Raw genomic sequence first — 24,871 nt, 5'->3', positions numbered from 1 at the left:
CAAAGACCTAACAGATACCTTAACGCTGACCATCATGCTGCTCATTACTGAATGGTTGAATGGACCAAGCAAATTATAGAATCACGGCAGATCATTTGGTCCATTCAGTCCACACCAGCCCTCCAAAGAGCAGCCCACACAGACTCAAACTCCCTACCCTATCTCTGTAAACCTGCACCCTCCATGGCTAACTCAGCTAGCCTGCACATCCCTGAACACTACGGGCAATTTAGCATGGCCAATCCACCTGACCTGCACATCTTTGGACTGTGGGAGGAAACTGGAGCACCCGGAGGAAACCCACACAGACACAGGGAGAATGTGCAGACTCCACACAGACAGTCGCCCAAGACTGGAATTGAACCTGTTTCCCTGGCATTATGAGGCAGCTGTGCTAACCCACCGTGCTGCCAATGCATCGATCAAGTTCTGCTGACCAGTTTGAGGCCATTCTTATAAATGGTGGATTCTAGAATCTCAATCGCCTGCAAGAGTGCAAGGGAACATTGTCCTGCAAGCCACTGTAATCTTGCTTTAGCAAGACACAGGAAGTAAAATGTAACTTAAAATGTGGAATTGTGCTGAAATGCAATTGGACGGCGACAGAATCTTGTTCAGACTGAGCTGCAGCATCGATGGCCCTTTCTCCTGGAAAACCCTATGGCTCCTCTACTGCCTACTCTCAATACCAAGCCTTCCAGGACAAAGTCCCATCAACAGTTCATTGCAGTGCCATGTTTGCTCCCAGACAAGGGAGGGATTAGACCAATGGGCTTCTCTATTAGAGTCATAGAGACGTAAAGCACGAAAACAGATCCTTTGGTCCAACTCGTCCATGCCGACCAGATATCCCAACTATTTTAGTCCCATCTGCCAGCACTTGGCCCATATCCCTCTAAACCCTTCCGACTCATATACCCATCCTGATGCCTTTTAAGTGTTGTAACTGTACCAGCCTCCATCACTTCCTCTGGTAGCTCATTCCACACACGTACCACCCTCCAGTGAAAATGTTGCCCTTTAGATCTCTTTTATATCTTTCCCCTCTCACCCTAAACCTATGCCCTCTACTTCTGGACTCCCCCACCCCAGGAAAAAGACTTTGTCTATTTATCCTATCCATGCCCCTCATGATTTTATAAACCTCTATAAAGTCACCCCTCAGCCTCCGACGCTCCAAGGAAAACAGCCCCAGCCTATTCAACCTCTCCCTGTAGCTCAGATCCTCCACTATTGCTGAAGGAAGGATCGTGTTACTGATTTCTTTTTGCCCGGCAGCCATCAGGACAAGTGCAAGAATGCCAAAATTCAAACAATTATACTGTAGGAGAAAGGGGTGTTGATTGGTTGGCAAGCTGACTCTGACTGGCCAAAGCATTACCATTGAGAAAGCTATCGATTCCTCAAGCTCTGGCAACATGTCTCTCTTCTCAGGAACAGTCAAGGTCTGCATCACTGAACATACCCTTCTTGTCAACTTCTTGTAAATCCATTAAATTATGAGAACATGGAACGTAACGGGAGATAAAGGAAGAAAGGGGTGAGGCTCCAGAACGAACAAAAGCATGAAGTGCTGGAGAAACTCAGCAGGTCTGGCAGCAACTGGCAGCTTCTTCCTGCTGAATATGTTCAGCAATTCCTATCTCTGTTTCAGATCTCCATCATCCAAAGTTCTTCACTATCTTGAGGCTCAGTTGCACAAGATCCTGTAAAGATCTACTTGGCCGAATACTCGATAGTGGGTAACCGAGACAGCTTACAAAACACAGTACTTGAATGTCTGCGACGTGATTTCTTGTTTGAGTTATAGTGGCTGCTGATAGAAATGTCACACCCTGATCCATTTTATGTAGATTTGATACATTGGAAAACCCAAAAGTCACCTGCAATTAACTAAAGCTAGTGTTGACATACCACACAGTCTCACTTCTTGAGGTGCATCTGAAAGGGAAAAAAATGATGGAGAACGTGTAAGAGCAAAATGAAAGATCATGTCCTTTGTTTTTAATAAACCATAAGGACCATTGAGAGTACATTCATAGAATCCCAGTTCAGCCCATTGACTCTGCACCAACTATCCCAATAGCATCCCACCCAGATCTGCTCCCCCTACCCTATTCCTGTCACCCCACATTTCCCATGGATAATCCACCTAGCCTGCACATCCCTGAACACTACGGGCAATTTACCATGGCCAATCCACCTAGCTGGCACATCGTTGGACTGTGGGAGGAAACCGGAGCACCCGGAGGAAACCCACGCAGACACGGGGAGAATGTGCAAACTCCACACAGACACTCGTCTGAGGCTGGAATCGAACCCAGGTCCCTGGCGCTGTGAGGCATCAGTGCTAACCCACTGAGCCACCGTGCTGCTCATGCCAAAGGTAAAAGTTTGGTTATCATTTCACTGAACAGTACAGCAGACTTCAGTCCTTCTCCTGCCCATACTTCCGACATTCTTTAACCCTTTTCTGGGAAGCAAGGACACTGGCTGACCTCAAAGTCGAGAGTGTGGTGCTGGAAAAGCACAGCAGCTCAGGCAGCATCCGAGAAGCAGGAGACACGACGTTTCAGGCGTAAGCTCTTCATGAGGATGCCCAAAGCGTCGACTCTCCTGCTCCTCGGATGCTGCCTGACCTGCTGTGCTTTTCCAGCACCACACTCTCGACTCTGAGCTCCAGCATCTGCAGTCCTCACTGTCACCTGGCTGGCCTCAAAGTCAACACAACATACATCAAATAGGATAGCAACTATTTCTGGAGTTACAGTCCATTGTGAGTAACATGGATGGAAGAAATAATGACCTTCCAAACCCATGATCACCATCATCTAGAAGGACAAGGGCCTCACAAATCCATGGGAACCCCGTCACCTCCAAATTCCTCTCCAAGGCACTCATCATCCCAAGTTGGAAATATAATCACCATTCCTTCAGTCACACTGAGTCAAAATCCTGGAATCCCCTCATTAATGGAGCTATCCCTGCTTCACACAGATGAGCAGTTCAACAAGGCAGCTCATCACCAACTACTCAAGAGTAACTAGGGATGGGTAATAAGTGCTGGCCCAACCAGCGACACCCGCATCCCTAAATGGATGTAAAAATACAGAAAGTCTGACACCAGAACGATACTGATTTGTCAGTCACTTTTGGAGGGAAGATTCGGGTTTACAGAGTGAGTTGGACACTCAATTTGAATATATAACAGCCAGGGGAGAGTTCAGATGTTATCACACTTGCTAAAGTTTGCGTGTACAATGAAGCAGTGGAGAAGGTTGCCTTTTCAATCATAAATGGATCAACGTTTAATAAATTTAAATAACGCACTTTCATAATGAATGGATAGGCCTTTAGGCCGGGGTGTTTGTATCTGGAAACTGCTCTTTGCAGTTCAGGGGTTGGCCGTTTTCTCGACTGCTCCTGACAGGTTTTAGAAGGAGCAGTTTCTTGCTTCACTCTCACACAAACAAACTCACGGTGTTCCGAGCACTCTCAGGCCTACCTGGCTTCCGGCAGATGGACGGCAACGTAGCTGTTACTTTCCTTTCTCCAGAGCCTGGAAATCAATCACAACTCGTTATTTTGTTGGCGATAAGGTAGTAGAACCAGCCCGGACCTTTAACCAAGCCTTGGCAAAATACCACCCCCCTCCACAGGGAGCCTGCAAGATCCTCAGGATGTTGAAAAGTATGGGCAATTGAGTTGCAGAATTTAGGATAACATCAAAGGAGACAATGAGATACATTCATAGAGAGACACAGCATGGGAACAGGCCCTTCGGTCCATTTCGCCCATACGGACCAAGTTTCCCAAACTAAACTAGTCCCATTTGCCTGCAGTTGGCCCATATTCCTCTAAACCTTTCCTATTCATGTCCCTGTCCAAATGTCGTTTAAAAGTTGTAACTGTACCTGCATCTACCACTTCCTCTGGCAGTTCATTCCATACACCAACCACTCTCTGAGTGAAAACGTTGCCCCCAGGCCTGTTTTACGCCTTTCTGCTCTCACCTTAATAATATGCCCTGTAGTTTTGAACTCTGTCCACCCTAGGGAAAAGACTCTTGCTATTCAGCCTGTCTGGACCCCTCGTGATTTTATAAGCCTCTCTAAGGTCACCCCTCAGCCTCCTGCACTCCAGTGAAAAAAGCCTCCGCCTATCCCCTATCCCCATATCTCAAACCCTCCATTCCTGGCACCATCCCGTAAATCTATAACACCATTCCTTCAGTGTTGCTGGTCAAAATCCTGGGACTCCCCCCTTTACATCACTGCGGATCAACCTACACCCCAGGGCACTGCAGGGGTTCAAGAAGGAAGCTCAACCCAAGGGCAACTAGGGACGGCCAAGAGATGCTGGCCCAGCCGGTGATATCCTATCCTGTGAACAAATGGATAGTGAATAAAACAAAGCTGGAAGTTTCTCCTCTTAAAAATCTGTTGAGGTTTGGGGTTAAATGGAAATTTCAAATCTGACATTGATTGCTTTGGTCGGACCATTAAAGGTTAACGGACCAAGGTGACCAGTCGGATTGACCAGCCATTAGCGAACTGAGATGTGGTGCAGGCTCAAGGGGCTGGGGTCCTTTCCCGGGTACCATTAGCTACAATTCCAGTCCAGACTGTGAGGGTGGCAGTATCTTTCAGTGGATGTAAGAATCCTGTGTGAAGCGAGTCTGAAACGTGCCTGTTCCTTCCAGACCAAAGCAAAGTTAACTCAGCACAAGGGACTAAAGGACTCTTGGGTTTGGCAACAGAACAGATTAGGCAGTCAATGAAATGGACCTGACCCATGGTCTAGGTTCAGATGGAAGTACCCAGACACAGTCTTCAAAACATTACTTTCCGAAAACTTACTGAAAATCCTCAAAGAAAGCATTATTCTTACCTGCCACTCTGCGAGGAGGCAATGATACAGCGATAGGGATGATTTCAACTGTAAGAGAGAAAGAGAAGCAAGTTAATTTTTAACAAAAGTTGGAATGACTCACAGCTGTGTCCAGAATAGGAATCTCAGATAATGCGTTGGTCACAGGACAGAACTGACCAGGCTACAAGAAGGTAACCGTTTTGGGTCACACACATCCAAAACAAAGCAGCCATTGGCTCAGTGTCCTATCCACCCCATTCAGTATTCCCTGCCTTCACCCTGCCGCACAGTAACAGCAGTGTGTACAACAACAAGATGCACTGTAATGCTACACCTGGATTCCTCTCACAGCACCTTCCAAGCCTCCGACCTTACCTCACAGACAGACAAAGGCAACAAGTGCACAGGAACACCACTAGCGTCTGCACCGAGTTACACAGTATCCCTCACTTGGACATTTAACACCATCTCTCCATTTTCACTGGGTCTGACGCTAACATCAGCTGTGGGAATCCCTTCAACACATGAACCGCCATGGGCCACGGCAGTGAGTCAGTGTGCGCATGTGTGTGAGCGTGAGAGTGAGTGTGCACATGTGAGTGAGTGCAAGAGAGTGAGAGTGTGAGTGAGATACCCTTCAGTCCTGGGTATGGTTTAACCTAAAATTGTGACATGAGCTCTGCTTATAACCAGTCTCACCTAAGATTCCATGCTCCAGCTCACACTGTACAAACTGCACCCCCTTGTCTCCGAGAGTTTTCTTTCACAGTGAGACATGGGCAATGCTGGCTGGTCCAGCATTTATTGCCCATCCTAGTTGCCTTTGATCTGCCTTCTTGAACCAATGCTGTCCATGTGCTGTAGATAAACCCACAATATCGCTAGGACTTTGACCCAGTGACAGTGAAGCATGGCGATATATTTCCAAGTCAGGATGGTGAGTGGCCTGGAAAGGAACTTGCAGGGGATGGTATTCCCATTGATCTGCTGCCCTTATCCTTTCAGATGGCAGTGGTCCTGGGTTTGGAAAGTGCTAAGGAGCCTTGGCAAGCTGCTGCAATATTTTTAAGACAGAGGTGGACAAATTCTGGTTGAACAAGAGAGTGAAAGGTTAGCGAGTTTGGAGAAGATTTGTAGCTCAGGTTAAGGTTCTGGATATAAGCTTGCTCGCTGAGCTGGAAGGTTTATTTTCAGACTTTGGAATGCCATACTTCTAGGAATTCTCAAGCGTGTCTCTGTTTGGCTTGTCCTAGGATGGATGCGTTGTCCCAGTCGAAGTGGTGCATTCCTCATCTGTATGTGAGGGTACTCGTGAGAGTGTGTCATGTCTTTTTGTGGCTAGTTGATGTTCATGTATCCTCATGGCTAGTTTTCTACCTGTTTGTCCAAGGTAGTGTTTGTTACAGTCCTTGCAACATATTTTGCAAATGATGGTTGTTTTGCTTGTTGTCTGGATGTGGTCTTTTAAGTTCATTACCTACTGTTTTAGTGTTTTTGGCATTCCAACTGGAACTCTATCAACAAACACATCAGCTTGGACCCCATTTACCACCCTCAGAGAAAGAACAGGAAATGACATCACCAACCCAAGGAAACCTAAACATATCAATAGAAAGCGGGCGACACCACCAGTGCTTCATCTGGAAGCTCACTGAAGATGTTACCTATTATGGTGCCGAAACGTCTGAAAACGAACCTTCCAGCTCAGCAAGCAAACTTACATCCGGGGGTGAAAGGTCATCAGGAGCAGGCAGGAATGAGGATTTGAGATTTCAAACAGATCGGCCATGATTGCATTGAGTTTTATTTGAAAGGCCAAATGGCCTTCATCTGACCCAAATTTGTATTAATAAGTGTGGGGATATAAAATTAAAACATCACAAATATCACTTCAAGTTCCAACCCTCACTGTCATCCTAGCTTATCGTAGTTATGTCTTTCATTTTAATGTGAACACAATATTTCTCTTGCTCCAAAACCTAACAGTAGGGTCAAGGGAAAATAGGAGAGTTATGGAGTTAGCAGGAGATAATCTTATTAAGTGCTGTTGGTCAGCTAATAGGAAAAGGCCCAATAGGATGTTAAGGTGGAAACATACCAGGATTGAATTTCAGAAAGCATGGCCTTAGATAACTGATGTTTAAAGACATCTCACCAATGTGTGGGTGAATACAATAAGCTGCAGAATTTTTGATGCCTTTTTGGGCGAAGCTAGTTAAAAGGTCTTACCAATGCCCTGTACAACCTCCACATGACATTCCAACTCTTAGACTCAATGGTCTGAGCAATGAAGGCTAATGTGCTAAACACCTTCCTAACCAACCATCTACCTGGGATACAATCTTCAAAGAACCATGTACTTGAACCTCTAGGTCTCTCTGTTCGACAGTAATATCCAGGGCCTTACCATTAACTTGTGTGAGTCCTGCCCTTGGTTGTTTTGCCAAAATGCAACACCCTACATTTATCCAAATTAAACTCTACCTACCATTCTTCAGGCCATTAGCCTAATTGATCACAATCCCTTTGTAATCTTCGATAACATTCTTCACTGTGGACTGTACCACCAACTTGAGTCTTATCCACAAACTTACTAACCATGTTACCGAAACTATCATCCAAATTCCTCTGGTTAGAATGTCCAGGACAAGGCTAAAATTAGAACCACGCCATTCTGGTGACGTCAGACAATGCTCCCTCAGCTCAAGGGCAATGGAAAAGATCCACTTCCTTTGAGAAGGACAAGGGCGGCAGACCGATGGGAACGTCAGGAGAGGGGATTTATTGATAGGGTTAGATGATGCGATGTGGGTCATACTTCGCTTGGGGCATAAACATCAGCGGAATGGCTCGTTTCTGTGCCCCATGGAATTCTGGGTGGGTCTCTGATGCGCAATGCTGTGCCAGTATTTACCTACACTCAGGTCAGCAGCAGAGCTCCAGCACTCTCCTTGGTCATTGCTGACCGCACACAGGTACGTCCCGTAGTGTCTCATCTCGACCGTGGCTATCTAGGCAAAGAGAAAATAAAAAGTACCTTCATTAAACAACTTAGTGTGGCCACATTGTGTTTGTGCTACGATACCTTTGAGCAACTTCTTTCTAATAATGAGAAGATGACCCCAAAAATGGCACAGGACATGGTACCGTAGGCCTCACCAGCCACTCAGTTTGAGCGCATTTTGGGACATGCCCACAAATACAAGCCTTGTTACCACCACTTACATCCCACGGAGAAGAAATATAAAAGGAGACCACAACTGAGCAGAACACCTTGGGAAGGGTGTATCGGCCTCGGAACGCTGGAAGGGTACCTGCACTCCAAGGATTAAACGATAAGGAGACAATATATGAACTCAGAGTTCATGCTGTGCAATGCAGAAGAGTTAAGAAGAGCCAGGAGGAGACATGAGAAGTTGTTGGCGGAGAAGATCAGGGAAAATCCGAAAGCTTTCTATAAGTATATAAGGGATAAAAGAATGACTGGAGTAAGATTAGGGCCAATCAAGGACAGTTGTGGGAAGGTGTGCGTGGAGTCTGAGGAGATAGGGAAAGCGCTAAATGAATATTTGTCGTCAGTATTCACACTGGAAAAAGACAATGTTGTCGAGGAGAATACTGAGAAACAGGCTACTAGCCGAGATCGGATTGAGGTTCACAAGGAGGAGGTTTTAGAAATTCTGGAAAGAGTGAAAATTGGCTAAGTCCCCCAGGCCGGATGGGATTTATCCTAGGATTCTCTGGGAAGCCAGGGAAGAGATTACAGAGCCTTTGGATTTGATATTTATGTTGTCATTGTCTACAGGAATAGTACCAGAAGACTGGAGGATAGCAAATGTTGTTCCTGTGTTCAAAAAGGGGATTAGAGACAATCCTGGTAAATTATAGACCAGTGAGCCTTACTTTGGTTGTGGGTAAAGTGTAGGGAAAGGTTATAAGAGATAGGATTTATAATCATCTGGAGAGGAATAAGTTGATTAGGGATAGTTAACACGGTTTTGTGAAGGGTAGGTCATGCCTCACAAACCTTATTGAGTTCTTTGGAAAGGTGTCCAAAAAGGTGGATGAAGGTAAAGCAGTTGATGTGGTGTATATAGATTTCAGTAAGGTGTTTGATAAGGTTCCCCACGGTAGGCTATTGCACAAAATACGGAGGCATGGGATTGAGAGTGATTTAGTGGTTTGGATCAGACATTGGCTAGCTGAAAGAAGACAAAGGGTTGTGGTTGATGGGAAATGTTCATCCTGGAGTTCAGTTACTGGTGGTGTACCGCAAGGATCTGTTTTGGGGCCACTGCTGTTTGTCATGATTATAAATGACCTGAATGAAGGCGTAGAAGGATGGATTAGTAAATTTGCGGATGACACTAAGGTCAGTGGAGTTGTGCATAGTGCCGAAGGGTATTGTAGGTGACAGAGGGATATAGATAAGCTGCAGAGCTGGGCTGAGAGGTGGCAAATGGAGTTAATGCAAAAAAGTGTGAGGTGATTCACTTTGGAAGGAGTAACAGGAATGCAGAGATCTGGGTGGATGGTTAAGATTCTTGGCAGTGTAGATGAGCAGAGAGATCTCAGTATCCATGTATTAGATCTCTCAAAGTTGCCACACAGATTGATAGGGTTGTTAACAAGGCATATGGTGCGTTAGCTTTTACTAACAGAGGGATTGAGTTTCAGAGCCACGAGGTCATGCTGCAGCTGTACAAAACTCTGATGCGACCGCACTTGGAGTATTGTGTACAGTTCTGGTCACCGCATTAAAGGAAGGATGTGGAAGCTTTGGAAAGAGGTGATTTACTAGGATGTTGCCTGGTGTGGAGGAAGGTCTTATGAGGAAAGGCTGAAGGAACTGAGGTTGTTTTCGTTAGACAGAAGAAAGTTGAGTGACGACTTAATTGAGACATATAAGATAATCAGAGAGTTAAATTGGGTGGACAGGGAGAGTCTTTTTCCTCAGATGGTGATGGCTAGCACAAGGGGACATAGCTTTAAATTGAGGGGTGATAGATATAGGACAGATGTTAGAGATAGTTTTGTTACTCAGAGAGTAGTAGGGGCATGGAATGCATTGCCTGGAAGTTGTAGACTCGCCAACTTTATGGGCATTTAAATGATCATTGGATAGACATACGGATGATAATGGAATAGAGTAGGTTAGATGGGCTACAGATTGGTTCCACAGGTCAGCGCAACATCGAGGGCTGAAGGGCCTGCACTGCGCTGGAATGTTCTATTGTTCTATCCAGCAATGGCTTGATGAGAGCATTCAAGAAATAAGGGGAAAAGAAAGGCAGACTAGGGACACCCATTTCTTCTGGTTGGGGAGTCTAGAAATGGTTGCTGTAGCCTCAAAATTAACGCAAGGCTTCTCAGGAGCAAAGTTGCGAAACAGACGTCCATGCAAAGTAGTGAAATAATTTTTGCATGTGATAGTTTTAATGATCTGTCTAATTACACAAACATTAGCAGTCTCATCTCACCCTACAAAAGTATTAATTTGAAACGACACGGCTGTACAATTGGGGTTCTTATCCTAAGGCAGGGTAGAACAGAATCAAATGAATTTCACTGTGTGGCTGAAAGCTCCACACTTGCCTTCGTTCATCACAGCATTGAGTATAGGAGTTCAGAGGTCATCTTGTGGTTGTTCAGGACTTTGGTGAGGCCGCTGTTAGAATATTGCTTACAATAGTAAAATAGAAAGGATGTTGTTAAACTAGAGAGGGTGCAGAAAAGATTTACAATGATGTTGCCATGACTGGTGGGGTTGAGCTACAGGGAGAGGCTAAATAGACTGGGGCTGTTTTCCCTGGAGCGTCAGAGGCTGAGGGGTGACCTTATAGAGGTTTATAAAATCACATGCACATGGCCAGGGTGAATAGCCAAATTTCCTGGAGTGGGGGGAAAACTATCTGGTATAGCTATAAGGGGAGAGGAGAAAGATACAAAAAGGACCTAAGGGGTAACTTTTCCATGAAGAGGGTGGTGTGTGTATGCAATGAGCTGCCAAAGGAAGTGGTGGAGACTGGTACAATTAAAAGCATCTGGATAGGTACATGAATAAGGAAGGATTTAGAGGGATATGGGCCAAGTGCTGGCAAATGGGAGCAGGCCAGACTGAGATGTCTAGTCGGTGCAGACAAGTTGGACTGAAGGGTCTGTTTCCCAAGCTGTATGACTCTAAAGGGTGGCAGAAGGTTAAAATTCTCTTCTTTCAATGGCAACAGATGCTAGAAGAATTACACATTTGAAATTTGAGGTTAACCAGCACTTTATGGAAAGGTTTTCAGGGATAGGCTTTTCGAGATATTGGGTGAATGGAGCTACAGTGTGGATCAACTATGATCTCACTGATTGGCCTAACCAGGCTTGAGGGGTCAAATGGCTTTGTGCCTGTAACTTCCAACACTGAACCATCAGCCAATTCCATACTAGGCAGAAGTGGCTACTGTTTTTAACAAAGGACTTTTGCCTGAAACATCGATTTCCCTGCTCCTCGGATGCTGCCTGACCTGTGCTGTGCTTATCCAGCACCACTCTATCTTGAGCCAATTCCATACCGCCTTTCTGAGTGGGAATTCAGTAATCTGGAGTTCTTTCAACATTTAACAATAGTGCAAAACACGCAAAATCGGATTGTTGCCCATTATACATGCCTGTCTATTTACAATCATCGACAGTTCAACTTACTGTCCTCATTGAAACAATGTCCCAACATTCACAGGTCGCACAATGTCCAGAACTGTAACAGTGATCAAATTAATCTCACACTCTTCAGCCTCATATACCAATCAAATAACCTTTCATTGATCAATACAGCGATAGACAAAACATACACTCAGGTTCCTTGTACAACTGCATTCAGACCAATAGTAATTTGTTCTGTCCACTGATTGTTTGGAGACACAGATCTGTTAACTTACCACCAAGTCCCCTTCAGTTTGGTGAGGTAACGGGATGCCATTTTTGTACCACTGGTATTTTGGAGCAGGAATTCCGAAAGCAACACACCTCAAGGACACTCTCTGACCAACTTTGACCCGCAGAGATTCAGGCTGTAGTCCAATCACTGGCTCCCCCTTCCACCTGTGAGGTAACTCTGCGATTAAAGTCAACAAATACTCGTAAGAAAAGCAAAATACCTTGAGTACAGATTAAACACGGAGCGTAGAGAGTTGCTGCCTGAAGAGTGAATCTGTCCTTTCGTTTCCAAAGAACAATGGAACAACAACGTACTGCAAGATGTAGCAGGAAGAGAAAAGGATTCTGGTACCAGGCTGGAGGACTTAAACAATAGCATCAAGGCAGGACAATCTGAAAAGGAGTTACCCTGAGCTATCTTCACACGGACATATACACGTAAGAGGTAAAAACAATGACTGCAGATGCTGGAAACCAAATACTGGATTAGTGGTGCTGGAAGAGCACAGCAGTTCAGGCAGCATCCAACAGGCAGCGAAATCGACGTTTCGGGCAAAAGCCCTCCATGTCCTCGGCAGAGTGGGAGGGGGAGTTGAAATGTTGGGCCACGGGGCGGTGTGGTTGATTGGTGCGGGTGTCTCGGAGATGTTCCCTAAAACGCTCTGCTAGGAGGCGCCCAGTCTCCCCAATGTAGAGGAGACCGCATCGGGAGCAACGGATACAATAAATGATATTAGTGGATGTGCAGGTAAAACTTTGATGGATGTGGAAGGCTACTTTAGGGCCTTGGATAGTGGTGAGGGAGGAGGTGTGGGCGCAGGTTTTACAGTTCCTGCGGTGGCAGGGGAAAGTGCCAGAATGGGAGGGCGGGTCGTAGGGGGGTGTGGACCTGACCAGGTAGTCGCGGAGGGAATGGTCTTTGCAGAAGGCGGAAAGGGATGGGGAGGGAAATATATCCCTGGTGGTGGGGTCTGCAGTCCAGCATCTGCAGTCATTGTTTTTACCTTGTTGATTTTAACCCTACTGCGAATCCTTTTGCAAGGATGCCTGCCTTGAAGAAGTTTTCCCCCTCTGTCTACAAGAATCTCAGGGAGACCCTCTCCCAGGTCATTTCCTCCGCCCTGAAGCTCTTCAACCATGTTGTGAAACAAACTCGGTACCACAGCCACATTCGCTTCCTCAGTGCATGCCTCCGTAACCAACTCATCCCACACGGACTCCAGACCACCTTTAAACCAGCAGAGTTCAGACCCGAACAGGACAAACAGTACAGACTACAGATTCAAAAACACCAGCAACAGTTCTCCTTCAGGATCCTCCGCTCCACGCTTGCAGCAATGCGCCGGCACCTAACCTCTCTACAGTCAGCCCTGTCCCAGCTGAGGGCCACACTCTCTCAGAATTGCAAAGGACCCACTCTGTTCTACATCCTCAGGAGAATTCATACTCTCAACAAACAGTATTTCAATTCCATCTCAAATATCAAAAACTGTAAGTACAACAAACTTTTATCCACCCACCTCCATAACCAGCGCTCCTCAAACATTCCAGAAGATTCCCCTGGCCTCGGAAACGCCATTAGCCATGCGGCTGACGCAGCTACCACCCCCACGCTGAGTGATGATGTCACTTCCACCCCCATCATGGCCACTCCCACAGCCACGTCCGGCCCTCACATCATCGCTGATGTCACACGCTCAGTGACCTCCGCCACCCCTACTGCCATGGTCACCACCACTTCCGCCCCCACCAGCGCCACTCACCTGCATTCTGCTGACACGCCCCCCACAGACCCCACTGTCACTATCCCCACCCCCCAGAACCCCAAGGGGAACACTACCCCTGCTCATGACTCCATCCCCATTCCCCCCACCATCACACCCACTCCAGTTACAGGTTCCGCTCCCACTCCCAGCTCCACACCCACACCAGATCCCAGCTCCCAGCCCTGCTGAGTTTTCACCATCCCACCAGACCTCCCCCTCACTGAGGACGAACGATCAGTCCTCAGCAAAGGACTCACCTTCATCCCCCTCCGTCCACGCATCAATGAATTTAATACATGCCGTGACATCGAACAATTCTTCCGTCGCCTCCGCCTCTGAGCTTACTTTCACAATCAGGACTCCCGCCCACCTTTCGAGGACCCCTTCGCCCACTTCCAACACACTACATCCACCTGGACACCCCGCGCTGGCCTATGACCTGCCCTCAACCTCTTCATTTCCAACTGCTGCCGGGACATTAACCGCCTCAACCTGTCGACCTCCCCTCCCCCACCCCAACCTCTCACCCTCACAACATGCAGCCCTCCAATCCCTCTGCTCTAATCCCAACCTCACCATCAAGCCAGCGGATAAAGGGGTGCAGTGGTAGTGTGGCACACTGACCTCTACACCACTGAAGCCAAACGCCAACTCGAGGACACCTCTTCCTACTGCCCCCTCGACCATGACCCCACCCCCCATCACCAAACCAGCATCTCCCAGACCATACAGAACCTCATCACCTCAGGAGATCTCCCACCCACAGCTTCCAACCTCATAGTCCAGGAACCCCGCACTGCCCGGTTCTACCTCCTTCCCAAGATCCACAAGCCTGACCACCCTGGCCGACCCATTGTCTCAGCATGCTCCTGCCCCACTGAACTCATCTCTACCTACCGCGACACTGTCCTATCCCCCCTAGTCCAGGAACTCCCCACATACGTTCGAGACAACACCCACGCCCTCCACCTCCTCCAAGACTTCTGTTTCCCTGGCCCCCAACGCCTCATCTTCACCATGTATATCCAATCCCTCTACACCTCCATCCAGGGCCTCCAAGTCTTCCGTTTTTTCCTTTCCAGACGTCCCCAACAGTACCCTTCCACCGACACTCTCATTCGTTTGGCCGAACTGGTCCTCACCCTTAACAATTTCTCCTTTGATCCCTCCCACTTCATCCAGACCAAAGGGGTAGCCATGGGTACAAGTATGGGCCCCAGCTATGCCTGTCTCTTTGTTGGCTATGTAGAGCAGTTGATCTTCCGTAATTACACCGGCACCACTCCCCACCTCTTCCTCCGTTACATTGATGACTGCATTGGCGCCACCTCGTGCTCCCGCGAGGAGGTTGAGCAATTCATCAACTTCACCAACACATTCCACCCTGACCTTAAATTTACCTGGACCATCTCTGACACCTCCCTCTCCTTCCTGGACCTCTCCATCTCCATTAGTGATGACCGACTTGACACTGACATTTTTTACAAACTCACCGACTCCCACAGCTACCTGGATTACACCTCTTCCCACCCTATCTCTTGCAAAAATGCCATCCCGTATTCCCAATTTCTCCACCTCCGCCGTATCTGCTCCCAGGAGGACCAGTTCAACCATAGAACACACCAGATGGCCTCCTTCTTTAGAGACCGCAATTTCCCTTCCCACGTGGTTAAAGATGCCCTCCAACGCATCTCGTCCACATCCCGCACCTCCGCCCTCAGACCCCACCCCTCCAACCGTAACAAGGACAGAACGCCCCTGGTGCTCACTTTCCACCCTACAAACCTTCACATAAACCAAATCATCCGCTGACATTTCCGCTACCTCCAAAAAGACCCCACCACCAGGGATATATTTCCCTCCCCACCCCTTTCCGCCTTCTGCAAAGACCGTTCCCTCCGTGACTACCTGATCAGGTCCACGCCCCCCTACGACCACCCTCCCATTCTGGCACTTTCCCCTGCCACCGCAGGAACTGTAAAACCTGCGCCCACACCTCCTCCCTCACCTCTATCCAAGGCCCTAAAGGAGCCTTCCACATCCACCAATGTTTTACCTGCACATCCACTAATATCATTTATTGTATCCGTTGCTCCCGATGCGGTCTCCTCTACATTGGGGAGACTGGGCGACTCCTAGCAGAGCACTTTAGGGAACATCTCCAAGACACCCGCACCAATCAACCACACCGCCCCGTGGCCCAACATTTCAACTCCCTCTCCCACTCTGCTGAGGACATGGAGGTCCTGGGCCTCCTTCACCGCCGCTCCCTCACCACCAGACGCCTGGAGGAAGAACGCCTCATCTTCCGCCTCGGAACACTACAACCCCAAGACATCAATGTGGACTTCAACAGTTTCCTCATTTCCCCTTCCCCCACCTCATCCTAGTTCAAACTTCCAGCTCAGCCCTGTCTCCTTGACTTGTCTGGACTTGTCTGACCTGCCTAGCTCCTTTTCCACCTATCCACTCCACCTTCTCCTCCCTGACCTATCACCTTCATCTCCTCCCCCACTCACCCATTGTACTCTATGCTACTTTCTCCCCACCCCCACCCTCCTCTAGCTTATCTCTCCACGCTTCAGGCTCACTGCCTTTATTCCTGATGAAGGGCTTTTGCCCGAAACATCGATTTCGCTGCTCGTTGGGTGCTGGCTGAACTGCTGTGCTCTTCCAGCACCACTAATCCAGAATATACACGTAAGAACCAGGAGCAGGAGTTGGAATATTGTGTACATTACTGGTCTCCCTCCGACAGGAAGGATGTTGTGAAACCTGAAAAGGGTCAGAAAAGATTTACAAGGATATTGCTGGGGTTGGAAGGTTTGAGCTACAGGGAGACACTGAATGGGCTGGGCTGTTTTCCCTGGAAGGTCGTAGGCTCGGGGTGATCTAATAGAGGATTATAAAATCATGATGTCAATGGATAGGATAAATAGACGAAGTCTTTTCTTTGGGGTGGGGGAGTCCAGAATGAGAGGATATAGGTCAAGGGTGAAAGGGGAAAGTTTTGACAGAGACCTGAGGGGCATGCCCTCTAGTTCTGGACTCCCTGACCCCAAGGAAAAGACTTTGTCTATTTACCCTATCCATACCCCTCATGATTTTATAAACCTCTGTAAGGTCACCCCTCAGTCTCCGACACTCCAGGGAAAACAGCCCCAGCCTATTCAGTCTCTCCCAATAGCTGAAATCCTCCAACCCTGGCAACATCCTTGAAAACCTTTTCTGAAACCCCTTTTAAGTTTCACAACACCCTTCCGACAGGAACGGAGACCAGAATTGCACACAATATTCCAAAAGCGGCCTAACCCTTTCCTGAATTTAAACAATAAAAATCTTTTGATGAAGTGCCCGATGATAGATGAACAAAGAAGATCAGAGAGTAGGGAATGAGAGGTAGGAGAATGCAGAGGGAGTTTCAGAACAGGCAGCAGGTTCAGGGAAAGTGTTGTCTCGCCAGCTTCAGAACTGGCACTCCAGCTGATCACTCCTGTCATCAACCAAATCGACTGTGGCATCACTAGGGCTGTTGTGGTGCAGAGTGGTAGTGCCCCTACCTCTTAGCTTAGCTCGGAGATATGCAATAACATCTCTGAACTGGTTGATCAGAAAATATCTATGAGGTGGAGATGCCAGCGTTGGACTGGGGAGGACAAATTCAAAAGTCACACAGTTCAACGGGTTTATTTGAAATCACAAGCTTTCATAGCGCTGCTCCTTCATCAGGCAAAAAAAATCCAGACTGTGGAATAAAAGACGCTATTTTCACACTGGTAGGTGATTCTAACATTTGTAGTGAGATGTACAGGGGGTGGGAACAGTATAGATAGTCAACAGGATGGAAACAAATTACAGGAAGACATTAACAAACTGGAAGTGGGTTTGGAAAATTGGCAAATGAGTTTAAACATTGATAAAGCACAGTTGATATTCGAGGTGAGGGAAATAGGGGGATTGCCAAAACCACTTCTCAGGGGATAATTCAAAAGTAAAGGCTATCCTTTAACTGCAAAAATGATATCTCAAGCTAGCTTAAAGGTGATTGTTTTCCTGCCAAAATAAGCAAAGATTGGCTTTCTGAACTAACTCGAAAATATAGAGTTTTGAGAGACCAAGAGCAGCTACAAAACCAATGCAGCCAGCAACGTCCCCATGACAACCGCTGATAAACAAAGGAAGCATTACCAGATTTGATAAAATGAACTTTGATCTTCGCCCAGTCGCTGAATACACATTCGTTCTGCTGATCGTGCACTCGGCACACGTAGAGTGCACTCCTTCTCTCATTAACGGGCAGCACCGACTGAACTGCTCCAGCAATCTGTAACCGACAAGAAAACCAGGCTTAAACAGAGGTCCTTCCCAGGCTGACTCCCAATACCATCAACATACTGAGGTGAGGAGAAATCTCTTCACTCAGGGAGTGGTGAACCTGTGAAGTCACTCCCACAGAAAGCGGTTGAGGTCAAAGCATTGAATGTTTTCACAAACGAGTTAGAGTCCTTACAGCGAAAGTAATCAAAAGGCAGGGGGAGAAAGCGGGAACAGGGGACGGTGTTGGATGATCAGCCGTGGACACATCGAATGATGGAACAGGCTCAAAGGGCCGAATGGCCTACTCCAGTTTCGATTGGAGGTAAAGGTAGTGGCAATGACACTGGCCTTGTAATGCAGAACTCTAACGTAATGTTCTCGGGTTATGAGCTCAAATCCCAACATGGCAGGTGGGGAAATTTGAATTCGATAAACATCTGGAGTAAATCTCAGTTCCAATACTGACCATGCAAACAATGTCAACTGTTGTATAAAAAACCCCATCTGATTCACTGATATCCTTTTGAGAATGAAATCTGCCATGTTTAGCTGGTCTGGCCCATTCCAGACCCACAGCAATGTGGGTGACTCCTAACGGCACTGTGAGGCAATTAGGAATGGGCAATAAATGCTGTTCTAGTCAGCGTCATTCTCATCCCGTGAATGAGTTTTAAAAACTGATGTACACAAGAGCCTTTGAGAATGGGCCAGACCACAAGGGTTGCCGAGGTGTATTGAGTATAGCAATTGGGATGTCATGTTACGGCCCTACAGGACATTGGTGAGGCCACTTTTAGAATACTGTGTCCAATTCTGGTCTCCCTGCTACAGGAAAGATGTTGTTAAATTTGAAATGCAGAGAAGATTTACAAGGATGTTGCCAGGATTGGAGGATTTGAGCTATAGGGAGAGGTTGAATAGGCTGGAGCTGTTTTGCCCGCAGCGTCAGAGGCTGAGGGGTGGTAAACCTTATAGAGGTTTATGAAGTCATGAAAGGTATGAGTCACCGTGTTGCCACTCATATCCACAGAGAGAGTAAGAAAGAGAGACAGAGACACTCTGAAAGAGACAGAGGGGGAGAGAGAGAGAGAGAGAGAACGAGAGGGAGAGGGGCAGAGAGATTGAGAGAGAGAAAGAGGAGGACAGAGAGAAAGAAGTCAAGATAAAGCAACAGAGCAAGCAAGAATGAGAGTCTGAGACACAGACAGCATGACGACTAGACATCTCAAAGCACTCTACGGCCAGTCAACTACTATAGATGTGCAGTCATTGTTGTAATGTAGAAACCATTGGCTGGAATGGACTATTCAGTCATTTAACAATGGTGGATGGATGGGTGAACCACCTCCGGCAGGTGCAGGGAGTGAGAGCACAGTCTGCACCCCGACTCCGATAGCTCCACTTGGCATCCCTTAGATCCAAAGACCCCCCAGTCTGTGTGGGTGGGGCCAGCTCTCCCAGCTCATCTGCCTCACTGCTCGTCAAAGGGGTCGTGAACCATTCTGGAACCTTCCAAAAGGTACATTCAGAAGATCTCACCCATACCCCTAAGACCTTTCCATGCCACTGAAAAAGAACTGGGGTAGGCGATGGCCTAGTGGTATTATCACTCAACTGTTAATCTAGAGAGCCAGGTAACCTGTTCTGGGGACTTGGGTTCAAATCCTGCCATGGCAGATGGGGGAACTGGAATTCAATAAAAATCTAATGATGACCAAGAATCCATTGTTGAAAAAAAAATCTGCTTCAGTAATGTCCTTTAGGGAAGGAAACTGCCATCCTTACCCAGTCTGACCTACATGTGACTCCAGACTCTCATCAATGTGGTTGATTCTTAACTGCTTTCTGGGCAATTAGGGATGGTCAATAAATGCTGGCCTCAGTAGCAACACCCACATTCGGTGAATGAATTTTAAAAACTCCCTCATTTAACTCTGTGCAAACTCATGGCTCCTTAAGGGATCATTCCTGCCCATTCACCCAGTTTACATCATGGGCAGAACCAATGAGACCCACCGTGACAATGGCATGTACCAAATCGCCCCCCCCCCCTCAGACAGCACACTGTACTGGTTTGTTTGAGTGAAACTTGAGATGATCCAGGCTTCATGTCAACGAGACTGACCCTTGACCTCCTCAGAGTTAAAAACAAATCAGTGACTCGTTACAGGCTTTATAATACCTGCCTCTTGTGTTCAACGCAATAATCAGAAAAAGAAACTTAGAATGGCTGAAAACCCCCTTTCAGTGATAATAGGTTTCTGTTCATATTCAGTTCCTTGTGTGAATCAGACAGATACAGAACTGAGAGTCACACTGCACTTAAATTAGATTGAGGTCGAAATCCACAAAGAACCTGTTCTACCTTCACCAGTGAGTCTACACCTGGGATACGGAGTGTAATTTTAGTCTCTCTATTGAAGGAAAGATGTTCTGGTGATGGAGAGAGTGGGAAGGTTTATCAGATTGAATTGAATTGAATTTTATTGTCACGCGTACCGAGGGACAGTGAAAAGCTTTGTCTTGCGAGCAATACAAGCAGATCACAGAGTTAAGTAGCCTAGAGCAGTAAATAATAGGTAAACAGCAGCAAAAACAAAAACACAGGTACAGGTGAATGTTAAGAGTTTGAGAGTCCATTCAGTATTCTAACAACAGTTTCAAAACCAGCTGGAACAGCAGGACTCATGTATGAAGGGAGACTGGAATGGTTAGCACTACGTTCACTAAATGAGGAGATCTCACAGAAACCTATACATAATATCCCAACAGGACTCGACAGGGTAAACACAGGAAGAATGTTTTTGATGACCAGGAAGTCCAGTACCGGGGGTCACAGTCTAAGGATGTGAGGCAGGCTATTTAGGACTGAGAGAGAAGATATGTCTTCAGATTAGTGAGCCTGTGGAATTCTCTGATTGAGGAATTTTAAAGGGGCGGCACAGTGGCTCAGTGGTTAGCACTGCTGCCTCACAGCGCCAGGGACCTGGGTTCAATTCCCACCTCGGGTAACTGTCTGTGTGGAGTTTGCACGTTCTCCCCGTGTCTGCGTGGGTTTCCTCTGGGTGCTCCAGTTTCCTCCCACAGTCACAAAGATGTGCAGGTCAGGTGAATTGGCCACGCTAAATTGCCCGTAGTCTTAGGTGGATTAGTCAGGGGTAAATATAGGGGTGTGGACTTGTTGGGCTGAAGGGCCTGTTTCCACACTGTAGGGAATCTAATCGAATCTAAGTAACAGTGGAGGTCAAAACATTGAATATTTTCAAGAAGCCTTGCTTTCCAAATAAACCTTTTGGACAATAACCAGGTGCTGTGTGGTTTTTAAAGTTTTCAAGAAGGAGTTAGATTTCACTGTTAGGGTTAATCAAAGGGTAGTGGGGGAGAAAGCAGGGACAGCGCACTTCATTGGCTATCATATTGAATGGCATGGCAGGCTTGAAGGGCTGAATGGCTTATTCCTGCTTCTATTTTCTACGTTTCTACTCTAATTGTTATGATTTAAATCAGGTGTTAGAACCCAAAGTCAGGTAACAACTTCTGAGCCAGTAATGGCTGCCTTGTATTACATTACTCTGAAGGTTCTCACTGAGGGGGTCAGGACAATTTTCAGGCCCTGAGTGGGAGAACATTTGGGAAGCACTGATTAAAACAGAACGTGATTTTGCCTGAATGGGGTATTGCTGAGGTTCAACTGAAAGGGAACAATCCTGCATTTGTATAGTAGCTTTCACATTCTCAGAAAGTCCCAATCCTTCACAGGCCAACAGGATGTTTTGAAGTGTTGTCAGAGTTGTGATAGAGCTGAAAATGTGTTGCTGGAAAAGCGCAGCAGGTCAGGCAGCATCCAAGGAGCAGGAGAACTGAAGATTCCTGAAGAAGGGCTTATGCCCGAAACGTCGATTCTCCTGCTCCTTGGATGCTGCCTGACCTGCTGCGCTTTTCCAGCAACACATTTTCAGCTCTGATCTCCAGCATCTGCAGTCCTCACTTTCTCCTTGAATAGTTGTGATAGAGTCATACTACATGGAAACAGACCCTTCGGTCCAACAAAATCCATATCAACCAGAATCCCAAAGTAAACTAGTCCCACCTGTCTATGCCTGGCCCATATCGCTCCATTTCCTATTCATGTACTTACCCAAATGTCTGATAAACGTTCCAACTGTACCCGCACCCACCATTTCCACTCAAAGTTCATTCCACACATGAACCACTCTCTATGTCAAAGAAGTGTCAGTCATGTCTTCTTTAAATCTTTCTCCTCTCATCTTAAAAATATAGCCCGTAATACTGAACTCCCCCACCCTACAGTCATCGAGTCCTACAGCATGGAGACAGGCCCTTTGGCCCTAAATGGTCCATGCCGACCAAAATGTCCATCCATACTAACCCCATTTCCCTGCACTTGGCCCATATTCTTGCAATCCTTTCCTATTTATATATTTGTCCAAATGCCTTTTAAATGTTGTTAATGTACCCACCTCAACCACTTCCCCGGCAGATCATTCCATATGCGTACTACCCTCTGTGTAAAAAAAGTTTCCCCTCAGGTTCCATTTTATTCTTTCCCCTCTAACCTTAAACTGATGCCCTCTCGTCCTTGATTCCCCAACCCTGGGAAAAAGACTGAGTGCATTCACCCTATCCATTCTCTTTATGATCTTAATCACTTCCATAAGGTTCCCCCTCAGTCTCCTATGCTGTAAAGATCAAAGTCTAGCTTGTCCAACTTCTCCCTATAACTCAGACCCTTGGGTCCTGACACTATCCTTATAAATTTTGTCTGCACTCTTTTCTGTTTAATAACATCCTTCCCACAGCAAGGTGACCAAAAGTGAACACTATATTCTCAGTGTGTCCTCACCACCGTCCGTACAACTGCAATATAACTTCACAACTTCTACACTCAATGCCCTGACTGATGAAGGCCTCCTTCACTGCCCTGTCTACCTGTAGCTCCACTTTCAGAGAACCCTGCACCTGAACTCCAAGGTCCCTCTGTTCCACTATACTCCTTAAGGCCCTACCATTCACCAAGAAACTCCTACCTTGATTTGACTTCCCAAAATGCAAGACCTCACATTTATCTATATTAAACTCCATTTGCCATTCCTCAGCCCACTCTTCCAGCTGCTCAAGGTCTTGCCACGATTTCTGATAACCTTCCTCACTGTCCATGATGCCGCCTACTTTAGTGTCATCAGCAAATTTATTAATCATGCCTTATACATTCTCATCCAAATCATTGATATAGATAACAAACAGCAATGGGCCGAGCACCGGCCCCTGAGGCACTCCAATAGTTACAGGCCTCCAATCCAACCAGCATCCTTCCACTCTTACCCTCTGCTTCCTATCATCAAGCCAATTTTGTATCTAATTTGCCAGCTTGCCCTGGATTCCATGTGATCTAACCTTCCAGAGCAGCCTACTATATGGAACCTTATTAGGGCGGCACTGTGGCTCAGTGGTTAGCACTGCTGCCTCTCAACACCAGGGCCCCAGATTCAGTTCCTGCCTCGGGCGACTGTCTGTGTGGTGTTTGCACATTCTCCCCGGTGTCTGTGTGGGTTTCCTGTGGGTGCTCCGGTTTCCTCAGGTGAATTGCCCATAGTGTTCGGTGCATTAGTCAGAGGGAAATGAGTCTGGGTGGGTTACTCTTTGGAGGGTTGGTGTGTACTTGTTGGGCTGAAGGTCCTGTTTCCACATTGTAGGGAATCAAATCTAATCTTTAAAAAAAGGCCTTACTGAAATCCATATGGACTACATCAACCACCCTGCCCTCGTCAACCTTTCTGGTCACTTCATCAAAGAACTCTAATAAATTTCTGAGGCATGATCGCCAATGCACAAAGCCATGCTGACTACTTGTAATCAAACCCTGTCTTTCCAAAGGCATGTTTAATCTTATCCCTCAGAATCTTCTCATGTAACTTACCTATCACAGGTGTTAGACTTACTGGTCTATGCTTCTTAGGGAAAAGACACCTTCCATTCACCTTACCTCTACCTCTCATGACTTTATAAACTTCTATAACCCCTCAACCTCCTATGCTCCAGTGAGAAAAGTCCCAGTCTATTCAGCCTCTCCTTGTAACTCGGGGCGGCACAGTGGTTAGCACTGCTGCCTCACAGCACCAGGGTCCCAGGTTCAATTCCAACCTCGGGTGACTGTCTGTGTGGCGTTTGCACATTCTCCCCCATGTCTGCGTGGGCTTCCTCCGGGTGCTCCGGTTTCCTCCCACAGTTCCTCCCCTATCAGCGTTCCGAAAAAAACACTCCCTCCGTGACTCCCTTGTCAGGTCCACACCAACCCAACCTCCACTCCCGGCACTTTCCCCTGCAACCGCAAGAAATGCAAAACTTGCGCCCACACCTCCCCCCTCACTTCCTTCCAAGGCCCCAAGGGACACTTCCATATCCGCCACAAATTCACCTGCACCTCCACACACATCATCTATTGCACCCGATGTGGCATCCTCTATATTGGGGAGACAGGCCGCCTACTTGCAGAATGTTTCAGAGAACACCTCTGGGACACCCGGACCAACCAACCCAACCACCCCGTAGCCCAACACTTCAACTCCCCCTCCCACTCCACCAACGACATGCAAGTCCTTGGACTCCTCCATCGCCAGACCATGGCAACACGACGGTTGGAGGAAGAGTGCCTCATCTTCCGCCTGGGAACCCTCCAACCACAAGGGATGAACTCAGATTTCTCCAGTTTCTTCATTTCCCCTCCCCCCACCTTGTTTCAGTCAAATCCCTCGAACTCAGCACCGCCTTCCTAACCTGCAATCTTCTTCCTGACCTCTCCGCCCCCACCCCACTCCGGCCTATCACCCTCACCTTGACCTCCTTCCACCTATCGCATTCCCAACGCCCCTCCCCCAAGTCCCTCCTCCCTACCTTTTATCTTAGCCTGCTGGACGCACTTTCCTCATTCCTGAAGAAGGGCTGATGCCCGAAACGTCGATTCTCCTGTTCCTTGG

The 24,871-nt window shown here is 47.2% G+C and overlaps 1 protein-coding gene across 2 annotated transcripts in view; it reads right to left on the bottom strand.

Annotated features, from left to right (window-relative positions):
- malt3 (MALT paracaspase 3) overlaps nucleotides 1-24,871 on the bottom strand; it is a 142,523-nt gene that overhangs the window by 66,601 nt on the left and 51,051 nt on the right. For both annotated transcript variants that reach the window (XM_072553158.1, XM_072553159.1), the window contains 6 exons: nucleotides 17,748-17,883; nucleotides 11,796-11,971; nucleotides 7,787-7,883; nucleotides 4,891-4,938; nucleotides 3,506-3,559; nucleotides 1,915-1,941 (listed from right to left, as the gene is read on the bottom strand). In XM_072553158.1, coding sequence (XP_072409259.1) covers nucleotides 1,915-1,941; nucleotides 3,506-3,559; nucleotides 4,891-4,938; nucleotides 7,787-7,883; nucleotides 11,796-11,971; nucleotides 17,748-17,883 — 538 coding nt within the window. The remainder of the gene's footprint in view (nucleotides 1-1,914; nucleotides 1,942-3,505; nucleotides 3,560-4,890; nucleotides 4,939-7,786; nucleotides 7,884-11,795; nucleotides 11,972-17,747; nucleotides 17,884-24,871) is intronic.

This window comes from Chiloscyllium punctatum, chromosome 33 (genome assembly GCF_047496795.1).
Source record: "Chiloscyllium punctatum isolate Juve2018m chromosome 33, sChiPun1.3, whole genome shotgun sequence".
NCBI lineage: Eukaryota > Metazoa > Chordata > Chondrichthyes > Orectolobiformes > Hemiscylliidae > Chiloscyllium > Chiloscyllium punctatum.
The sequence above is the reverse complement of the archived record's forward strand: the minus strand, read 5'-3'. Positions and strand labels throughout refer to the sequence as shown.